Source organism: Salvelinus fontinalis, chromosome 4 (assembly GCF_029448725.1).
Source record: "Salvelinus fontinalis isolate EN_2023a chromosome 4, ASM2944872v1, whole genome shotgun sequence".
Classification (NCBI taxonomy): domain Eukaryota; kingdom Metazoa; phylum Chordata; class Actinopteri; order Salmoniformes; family Salmonidae; genus Salvelinus; species Salvelinus fontinalis.
The window spans coordinates 12,688,982-12,699,771 of NC_074668.1; the positions used below are offsets into that span (position 1 = coordinate 12,688,982).

General features: G+C 44.8%; 2 protein-coding genes across 2 annotated transcripts; both read left to right on the forward strand.

Moving 5' to 3' along the window:
• Positions 1-7: 7 nt before the first annotated feature.
• LOC129853112 (uncharacterized) lies at positions 8-5,642 on the forward strand. The gene is made up of 4 exons (XM_055918832.1): positions 8-111; positions 1,905-2,157; positions 4,030-4,239; positions 4,508-5,642. Exons 2-4 carry the CDS (start codon positions 1,918-1,920, stop codon positions 5,363-5,365), a joined length of 1,308 nt encoding a protein of 435 aa, XP_055774807.1. The 5' UTR covers positions 8-111; positions 1,905-1,917; the 3' UTR covers positions 5,366-5,642.
• Positions 5,643-5,833: 191 nt separating this feature from the next.
• Positions 5,834-10,620, forward strand: arsk (arylsulfatase family, member K). The gene is made up of 8 exons (XM_055918830.1): positions 5,834-6,129; positions 6,582-6,711; positions 7,023-7,182; positions 8,101-8,383; positions 8,621-8,792; positions 9,320-9,544; positions 9,660-9,875; positions 10,267-10,620. The coding sequence occupies exons 1-8, from the start codon at positions 5,992-5,994 to the stop codon at positions 10,587-10,589; spliced, it is 1,647 nt and encodes a 548-aa protein (XP_055774805.1). The 5' UTR covers positions 5,834-5,991; the 3' UTR covers positions 10,590-10,620.
• The last annotated feature ends 170 nt before the right edge of the window (positions 10,621-10,790 follow it).

Consider the following 10,790-nt stretch of genomic DNA (forward strand, 5'->3'; position numbering starts at 1 on the left):
CCAAGCAATCCTGTCTTTCGGGTTGGAAAAAAGTTGGGCAACGAGAGAAGTCTTCTTGTTCTTCTCCCATCAGATTTAAGACAAAGATTTTCAGCCTGCTCTTTGTTTAAGGTACCTAAGTATTGTTATCTAGATTAACAAGCAAACTTGTTATGTTTGTTGATGCATTGCTTCACTTGGCTAGGTTGTTCAATCCCTGTAGGCAGCTTCAAAGATTTTTCACTTCTTGTCCAATACATGGCGGTGAGGGCTGTGTTGTTGTTGCCCACAGCAGACAGTTTGGTGTGTTTCAAGAAAGTGACAACTCTCTCCAGTAAAAAACCCACCAAGTAGGCATATTGTAACTCCATCCATCAAACATAAATGTACAAATTAATCTAGTACTTTTGAAGGGAGTGAGAGTAGAAAAGGACAAGATTCTGAACCAGAATTATAACTAAAAGTTATTGCTTTGAATGACTGCACATTTAATAGTATCATCTACATCTTTTTTTTCACTCGCGCAATTCTAATCTAACCAAAATAAGAAACGTCCCTTTTTCAGGACCCTGTCTTTCAAAGATAATTCGTAAAAATCTAAATAACTTCCCAGATCTTCATTGTAAAGGGGTTAAATACTGTTTCCCATGCTTGTTCAATGAACCATAAACAATTAATGAACATGCACCTGTGGAACGGTCGTTAAGACACTAACAGTTTACAGACGGTATGCAATTCACGTCACAGTTTATGAAAACTTAGGACACTAAAGAGGCCTTTCTAATGACTCTGAAACACACCAAAAGAAAGATACCCAGGGTCCCTGTGTTATTACACGCAGACCACGTGTAATAACACCTGCACAGGATCGGTACATCCGAACATCACACCTGCGGGACAGGTACAGGATGGCAACAACAACTGCCCGAGTTACACCAGGAATGCACAATCCCTCCATCAGTGCTCAGACTGTCCGCAATAGGCTGAGAGAGGCTGGACTGAGGGCTTGTAGGCCTGTTGTAAGGCAGGTCCTCACCAGACATCACCGGCAACAACGTCGCCTATGGGCACAAACCCACTGTCTCTGGACCAGACAGGACTGGCAAAAAGTGCTCTTCACTGACGAGTCTCGGTTTTGTCTTACCAGGAGTGATGGTCGGATTCGCGTTTATCGACGAAGGAATGAGCGTTACACCGAGGCCTGTACTCTGGAGCAGGATCGATTTGGAGGTGGAGGGTCCGTCATGGTCTGGGGCGGTGTGTCACGGCATCATCGGACTGAGCTTGTCGTCATTGCAGGCAATCTCAACGCTGTGCGTTACAGGGAAGACATCCTCCCTCATGTGGTACCCTTCCTACAAGCTCATCCTGACATGACCCTCCAGCATGACAATGCCACCAGCCATACTGCTGGTTCTGTGCGTGATTTCCTGCAAGACAGGAATGTCAGTGTTCTGCCATGGCCAGCGAAGAGCCCGGATCTCAATCCCATTGAGCACGTCTGGGACCTGTTGGATTGGAGGGTGAGGGCTTGGGTCATTCCCCCCCAGAAATGATCGAGAACTTGCAGGTGCCTTGGTGGAAGAGTGGGATAACATCTCACAGCAAGAACTGGCAAATCTGGTGCAGTCCACGAGGAGGAGATGCACTGCGGTACTTAATGCAGCTGGTGGCCACACCAGAAACTGACTGTTACTTTTGATTTTGACCCCCCCTTTGTTCAGGGACACATTATTCCATTTCTGTTAGTCACATGTCTGTGGAACTTGTTCAGTTTATGTCTCAGTTGTTGAATCTTGTTAGGTTCATACAAATATTTACACATGTTAAGTTTGCTAAAAAATAAACACAGTTGACAGTGAGATTACTTTCTCTTTTCTAGTACAGTCCTAATTCCTCTTTTTGTGGCTTATGTGTTAACTCAGGCTCCGGGCAAAGATGTCCCGCGCTGCATCAAAGTCCCGTGCTGAGAAGGGGCGCACCAACTCTGCTCCTGCACCCCCCCCTCCTCCTTCCCAGAGTCCAGATGTGGTGGACATTGTCCCGGGCCGCCTGACAGAGTCTAACTGGGTGTCCATGCTAGTGCAGGAGGAAGGAGAGGAGGTGGTGGTGGAGGTCCTGTATGAATTCATGAACCATATCATGGAGAAGTGTTACACTGTGTACCTCCAGAGACAGGTGAGGCCTTACGTTCACAGTTGGACACTACCTTTGTCAGACAATAGTCTGATACATTCACTGTGCAGAGATGACATTCTGATTTTGTTTCAAACAAATATTAATAAATGTACTGTAGCCAATGAAGAATCGTTCAGTTTACGCGGCTCATCAGTTTAATGTGAGCAATATACAGTGCATTCGGAAAGTATTCAGACACCTTCCATTTGTCCACATTATGTTACAGTTTTTTTCTAAAATGGATTGAATAAAAATAAATGTTCATCAATCTACATACCATACCCCATAATGACAAAGCAAAAACAGGTTTTTAGAAATGTTTACAAATTTATCAAAACTGAAATACCTCATTTACATAAGTATTCAGACCTTTTGCTATGCGACTCGAAATTGAGCTCGGGTGCATCCTGTTTCCATTGAGATGTTTCTACAACTTGACTGGAGTCGACTTGGTAAATTAAATTGTTTGAACATGATTTGGAAAGGCACACACCTGTCTATATAAGGTCCCACAGTTGACAGTGCATGTCAGAGCAAAAACCAAGCCATGAGGTCGAAGGAATAGTCCATAGAGCTCAGAGACAGGATTGTGTCGAGGGCACAGATGTGGGGAAGGGTACCAACATATGTCTGCAGCATTGAAGGTCCCCAAGAACACAGTGGTCTCCATTATTCTTAAATGGAAGAAGTTTTGAACCACCAAGGCTCATCCTAGAGCTGGCCGCCCGGCCAAGCTGAGCAATCAGAGGAGAAGGGCCTTGGTCAGGGAGGTGACCAAGAACCCGATGGGGCTCTTTCAGAGTGACCAGAGTTCCTCTGTGAAGATGGCATAACCTTCCAGAAGGACAACCATCTCTGCAGCACTCCACCAATCAGACTTTTATGGTAGTGGCCAGACGGAAGCCACTCCTCAGTAAAAGGCACATGACAGCCCACTTGGAGTTTGCCAAAAGACACCTAAAGGATTCTCAGACCATGAGTAACAAGATTATCTGGTCTGCTGAAACCAAGATTGAACTCTTTGGCCTGAATACCAAGCTTTACGTCTGGAAGAAACCTGGCACCATCCCTACGGTGAAGCATGGTGGTGGCAGCATCATGCTGTGGGGATGTTTTTCAGCGGCAGGGACTGGTAGATGAACAGAGCAAAGTACAGAGAGATCCTTGATGAAAACCTGCTCCAGAGCACTCAGGAACTCTGACTGGTGCGAAGGTTCACCTTCAAACAGGACAACGACCCTAAGCACACGGCTAAGACAACGCAGGAGTGGCTTCGGGACAAGTCTCTGAATGTCCTTGAGTAGCCCAGCCAGAACCTGGACTTCAACCTGATCGAACATCTCTGGAGAGACCTAAAAATAGCTGTGTGGCGATGCTCCCCATCCAACCTGACAGAGCTTGAGAGGATCTGTAGAGAAGAATGGGAGAAACTCCCCAAATAAAAGTGTGCCAAGCTTGTAGCGTCATAGCCAAGAAGGCTGTAATCGCGGCTAAAGGTGCTTAAACAAAGTACTGAGTGAAGGGTCCGAATACTTATGTAAATGTGATATTTCTGTTTTTTTTATTTCTAAAAACCAGTTTTTGCTTTGGTATTGTCTGTAGTTTGATGAGGGAAAAACACAATTTAATCAGTTTTAAAATAGGCTGTAATGTAACAAAGTGTGGAAAATGTCAAGGGGCCTGAATACTTTCTGAATGCACTGTATATACTATTGATTTAATCTATTCCCTTTACAATAACTGCCTTCCTTTGCTCAGAGGATCAAATGCACATGTTTCAATCTGGCTGGTGACCAATTTCCCTTTACTATTCTCTCACCAATAATGCTGCAATTTTTTTGCGGGACTGACAATGAAATGTCTCCTCTCTAGCCAGAGTTATTCACAACGTCTTGGGCCCGAGATTCTTTGGTGCAGATTCTGGAGTGGCAGTTCCTGGTCCAGGATGAGGGGGAGGGGCCAGACAGTGCCCCCTCCTGGGAAGAAGATTCAGAGCCCCTGCCGTCAACTACAGACTCCTGGGCACAAGGCTGTGTGCTGGTTCTGCAAGCCAAGCCAACAAAATACCCTTCTCCCCTACAGGTAACTCTGAACAATACTCCATCGAGCTGCATTGTGTTTCCACTCTAACAAGTCTACCTGGAAATAACCCAAAATGTCCAGGATATATCTAGCAGTAAATATGTAGTAGTAAAGGAAGTAGAAATAGTAAAATAAGAACTCCATGAAGTATATTGTTTGAAGCTAGTTGCTTGCTTACCGGTGAGTGGCCGGTGTAAAGCTAATACTGTAAAGCTAATCATTTAATCATAATAATGTAATCTAACACATCTCTGGTGTTTTCCTCCAGAGGTCCACTCCGGTTGGTGAGGTGGCTGGACGGACAGGTCATAGGGCCCATCACAAGACTCACACAGTGAGCCAGCTTAGTTCCTCTCCCAAGCATTCCAGAGAAGACAGAAAAGCCAGAGAGCCACCAGGTTTTAGGGGTTTCAAACTATCCCCTGCCCCCCCACCCATAACTGAGGGAGGGACCTGGAGGCAGCATCACTCATCACCCACCACTCCTACAGAGGACTACCTGCAGTCTCCAAGGCATTCTCTGAACAGCTCAGTGACTGAGGTAGAAAAGTATGTAGAGACATGCCCAAACATCTCTGTACAAAGTGCTAAGCTCTGTCCTCAGCGTGGAGGCTTCCCAGCCATGCCGAGACTGGATCTTACCCGTCTTCCACGCCATCGTGTCTGGCCCCAATATGAAGTGCTGGATGCCAGTCCATCAAAGCGCCATCCATTGAGAACCGGAGGTCCACTGGCAGCAGGGCAGAATCTTGAGAAACAACACACCACACAGACAAAGGCAATGAAACCCTTGACCAACTACAAAGGCCCATCCATGGCCCAGAGGAGAAATGCCCTGACTGGGGCAGTCTGTCTGACCATTAAAAGGAGGAGTATTCCGCATGGGGGCAACAGTGAGGGGATTGTACCCTTCTCTGGCAGCCTGATGCTGGATAGCATGGAGCTGGCCCCTGGGGTCACTCTCAAAGGCCCCCAGGGGACCCGTTTCAGCCCCCTCAAAGGATGCCCAGCCCAGCCAGAGCACAGTGCAGAGCTGAGGCCCATACAGAACAATCTGCCTGTGCCACTGTTTCCCCTGGAGCAGCTGACGGCCGGACCAGACCCTCAGGTCAACACACTGATTTGACACCAACTTGGCCATAACTCAAGAACTTTGGGAAGGTCAATTACTTTAGACAAAATAATGGGATCCATTTCATGACAATAACTTTAAGAATGAAAGAAATATACAAATTGTTGAGATTAAATAACGTTTAAAAAAGTTTTTATTTTAAAATGTGTAATTTTCCAGCGATTTCTACATACAATGAAACTAGAAATTTGAGTTAACTTCACTTTTCCCAGCTAATCAGATATTTGATGCTCCATGGTGGAGCAGTAGGCCATATGTGGGCTTTTAGACTGAGGTAGAAAGGCATTTTTTTCAATGGTATGAGTAAATTAAAAAAGATGGCACGGTGTCGTATATATAATATACATTGTATTGCTCGGATTGCCATAAATTGACAGTATTTTTTGCAAATCAAGTTTATCTTCGTGTGCGCCCTCTGCTGCTAGAAACCTAGTACTGCAATGGCGACAACACGTGACTAATGCGGAACAACAACAAACGTGAAAATTGAGTTTGTTGCAGTCAAGAAGCCCTTGTCGAAATTATGGCTGATGAGTAGAGAAGTCTTGTGACTTCTCTGAATAAATGCCTCTCGTCAGTACCAAGTCAAGCAGCAGGAGTTAATGTCGTAATAATTATAAATGTTTATATTGATGTACGCGATGTATGGAACATGGTTAGTTCTCCTTATACTTTCCCAAACTCATGGATATTGTATGTGCCAAAATCGTACCACAAACTTCAGACCCAACATTGTGATGGTGATGTCCGATGCATTTGTAAGTACTGCCACTTTGACATTTTGTAAATATTTTTGATTCGTTTTACACAACATTCTCATGAGATTGTGTGGATTATATTTAAATGTTACTTTCCTGATGAGTGATAAGTTGTTTCCACCAGTGAGTTTTAACAAGAATTTAAGCTTTCTGCCAATATCAGATATGTCTATATCCTGGGAATTGTTTTTGTTACTTACAATCTCATGCTAATCACATTAGCCTACGTTAGTTCAACCGTCCCGGGGAGTTATAATATCCCTAGTTAATTTATCACTGCTCTGATAAGGTTGGAGGGTGGGATGCTTTCAGGTATCTAATCAGTCATGGATCAGTTATTATTAATAGAGACATAGTAGATGCTCTGTTACTACCTCAAAGAAGGGAGAAAGAATTAGGGAGGATGTTTTTTTTTAAAGGTATTCAAACTCTTTATTTCCCTCTTGCTGAAGGATGGGCGGCTGACCTTTGACCCTGGGAGTAGGGTGGTCCAGTTACCATACTTAAACTATCTCCGGGAGCTAGGCACTGTCTTCCTCAATGCCTACACCAATTCTCCAATCTGTTGCCCCTCAAGAGCAGGTAAGATGTTAGTGTGCATTTGTATGGAAGACCTCAAGGCAACAGCAGATCATTGGTCAATAATGTGGGCTATGTTACGATCCATTCACAACATGCATAACAAGAAGTTGAATTGCATAATGCTGGTGGATGACAATGATTCCAATAGTTTGTGAGTAACAGACCTGTTCAGTACAAAGGAATAGAATGTAACCAGCTAAAATTGTATTCAAACTCAAACAATACTACAACTGCATTTCAATCGAATGGCCACCATAGGTCCATGGATTGAAACATTTCATGGTCTGTTGTATGTTGTTTATTTTTCTCAGCTATGTGGAGTGGTCGCTTTGCCCATTTAACTGAGTCCTGGAATAATTATAAGTGCCTGGACCCCAATGCCACAACGTGGATGGACATGCTCCAACAGAATGGCTATAACACCTTGAGTGTTGGGAAGCTGGACTATACTTCAGGAAGCCACTCTGTCAGGTGGGCGGGCACTGCAGTGAGCCATGAATGCCAAACATACCCTCGTAAAACTGACTATCCCACCGATCGTTGACTTTCGGCGATGTCGTTTACAAAATAGCCTCCAAAATAGCGCTCCAGCAGGTATATTTCACTGGTCATCCCCAAAGCCAACACCTCCTTTGGCAGCCTTTCCTTCCAGTTCTCTGCTGCCAATGACTGTAACGAATTGCAAAAATCACTGAAGCTGGAGATTTACAACTCTCTCACTAACTTTAAGCATTATCTGTCAGAGCAGCTTACTGTACCTGTACACAGCCCATCTGTAAATAGCCCACCCAACTACCTCATCCATATATTGTTATTTATTTTTTTGCTCTTTTGCATCCCAGTATCTATTTGCACATCATCATCAGCACATCTATCACTCCAGTGTTAATGCTAAATTGTAATTATTTCGCCACTATGGCCTATTTATTGCCTTACCTCCCTAACATTACTACATTTGCACACACTGTACTTAGCTTTTTCTATTGTGTTATTGACTGTACGTTTGTTTATCCCATGTATAACTCTGTGTTGTTGTTTTTGTCGCACTGCTTTGCTTTATCTTGGCCAGGTCGCAGTTGTAAATGAGAACTTGTTCTCAACTGGCCTACCTGGTTAAACAAAGAAAATTAAATATTATAACAGAACTGACAGCATAATTTTACAGGAAACAGTGAGCTCACTTAAAGTAGCCAGTCTTGTAATGCTAAGAGATGCAGAGACTTTATGTGTAGATAGATAGGCTCGTGCATGGAAATGTTCTATTCAGTCTCATTTTCCACAAATGTGAACAGTCCCTATGATTTCTGACTCATGTCTTTATTTAGGCCTATGTTTTTTCCTCGTGTCTCGTTTGGTGATGTTTTTATGATGTGTGTATTTCCACTCCAGTAATCGTGTGGAGGCATGGACGCGAGATGTGCCTTTCCTTCTGCGGCAAGAGGGCCGGCCGGTGACAGACCTGGTTGGGGACGCGTCCACAACGAGAGTTATGACCAAGGACTGGAGAACCACGGACATTACCACCCAGTGGATCCGCCACAAAGCTGCAGGTCTCTCCCAGCCTTTCGCCCTCTACCTGGGCCTGAACCTGCCACACCCCTACGTCACAGACTCCTTGGGGCCCAATGCTGGGGGGTCCACCTTCCGCACCTCTCCTTACTGGCTCGAAAAGGCAAGTTCTCTTCAGGCCATTCCATAAGTATTACTACTAGTTCCTATTTACAATTTTAAAGCAGTCATGTGTCATGTTAGCAGTCTAGCTTTGTTTTAACTGTGCTAACCAAATGTTGATACATCTTCAGAAGCAGTCGACTTTACTCTAGATGCAGCACTCTAGATTCCCATCTGCAGTCTGCGCTTGTGTTCCATTTCGCAGCATGTGTAATAAGGAGCTGCTGTCCACACACAGGTGATGCCTGAATTAATCTCTGTTCCAAAATGGCTGCCATTGTCTGACATGCACCCTGTGGACTACTACTCCACCTTCACCAAGAACTGCAGTGGGAACTTCACAGAGCAGGAGGTCAGAAAGATACGGGCCTTCTACTACGCTATGTGTGCCGAAACAGATGCCATGCTGGGTTAGTGGTGCCTTAATTGTTTGTGTCTGGAATTTCATGGTTGGCCAAATGTGAACATCCGTACAATGTTTTACAGTGTTGCAGAATGTGGTGTTCAGCAATGGACAGTTTAGCAGTTACTGGTGTTATACTGGTTTATTGCAGATGTATTGCTGGTGGTAGTAAAACATCTAGCCACGTGCCAGCCAGGCAGCCGCCAACCATAGGATGTTCTGCAACCTTGTGCAACTCAATCAGTTTTCATACATTGATTAGGTCTACAACATTCTTGCAAAAAAAACTTGTTTGGAAGTTGAATAAGTAGTCCCTTACATTACCCGCTTCTACTACTCCTTGAATGTAATCCCAACAGACACTCATTCTGTGGCGGTCCGTGCTATCTGGGATACTTAGGATGTCCCTACTCCATTTGATGTTGATATTTTAAAATAGTTAAAGTTAGGTAAGGGTTCAGGGTAGGGATGTTCGAAGGATCCCGGAGAGTACTAACCATTCTGTGGCTGCGCTACTCTCTGTGGTCCTTCTAGGCCAGGTGATCTCAGCTCTGCGGGACACAGGCTTGCTGGACACCACAGTGCTGCTCTTCACGTCTGACCACGGCGACCTGGCCATGGAGCACCGACAGTTCTACAAGATGTCCATGTTTGAGGGCAGCTCCCATGTCCCCCTGCTCATCATGGGGCCTGGGGTGAAGTCTGGCCTGCGGCTGAGTCAGCCAGTGTCCTTGGTGGACATCTATCCCACTGTGCTGGGTAAGTACAGGAGTATCTCAGGGTCAGAAGCACAGGGCTTGATGATGGAGGAATTCAAAGGGTCGTTACACATCCTGGTCAGTAAACTGATTCCATTCCACTTACGTGTTTGCAGAGATGGCAGGCGTAGCAGTGCCAGGTGGCCTTAGTGGTCATTCACTCCTGCCTTTGCTGTCTCAGTCTGCTGCCCGGCCCGCACGGACTCGCCCAGACTGGGTATTGAGTGAATACCACGGTTGCAATGCTAACGCCTCCACCTTTATGTTGAGGGAGGGCCGGTGGAAGTACATTACCTACGCAGATGGTGTGAGTGTCCCCCCGCAGCTATTCGGTGAGTCCCCCCCCCCGCACTGAAAGATTACTGGAGGAAAGAGGGTTGTTTTTATCCCTCATCATTACTTATCAGAATGTAAATTACACATGGTCCAATATCTAATCCTTTTATTTAGTGGATACAGATGATTTTGGACAGTACCACGACTGTGTGTACTTGGTATGTGATTTTTAAGCATAGCCACATAACTTTCGGCATTATTTAGATGTCAACTGACTTGCCTAGTTAAATAAAGGTTAAATATATACATTTTTAAATGTAGATGTCATGTCATTCCCCACTAAAACCTTTGTCTGATCCCTACGTAGAGAATGTTCCCTACGTAGATCAAATCTCTGCAACCACCCTTTCCTCTTCTAACACGTTTAATATCTCTCTTCCCTGACAGACCTAACGGTGGACAAAGAGGAGCTTCACAATGTGGCGTCCAAATTCCCTGATGTGTGTCATCACCTGGACAAGCTGCTGCGCAGCGTAGTAGACTACCCTCAAGTCTCTCAGGCAATCCGTCTCTACAATAAGCAACAGTTTGCTGCATGGCGAAAGAGTCTTGGTGACAATTATACCCAAGTCATTGCAAACCTGCGTTGGCATCTGGACTGGCAAGAGGATGTGGAGAACAATGAGAAAGCCATCGATGAGTGGCTCATGACATCTGGGTTCTCTTCTGAAAAGCTCAAATTCAGTGTTTTAACTGGCCTGCTGTATTAGAAAAGCACCAAAATAAAGATGTTATGCCAAACATGACTACCAATAACTGCACAATCCACAACAGTGCTGCAAACTAAAATTATAATTCTGGTCAAAATGTGAGAAAGCGCACCCCCATAGTTAAAGCGTAATTATAATTCACTTGTTTATTTACTCTGGTAAGATTGTAGGCGGCAGGTACAGTCGTGTTGGGCTAGGAAC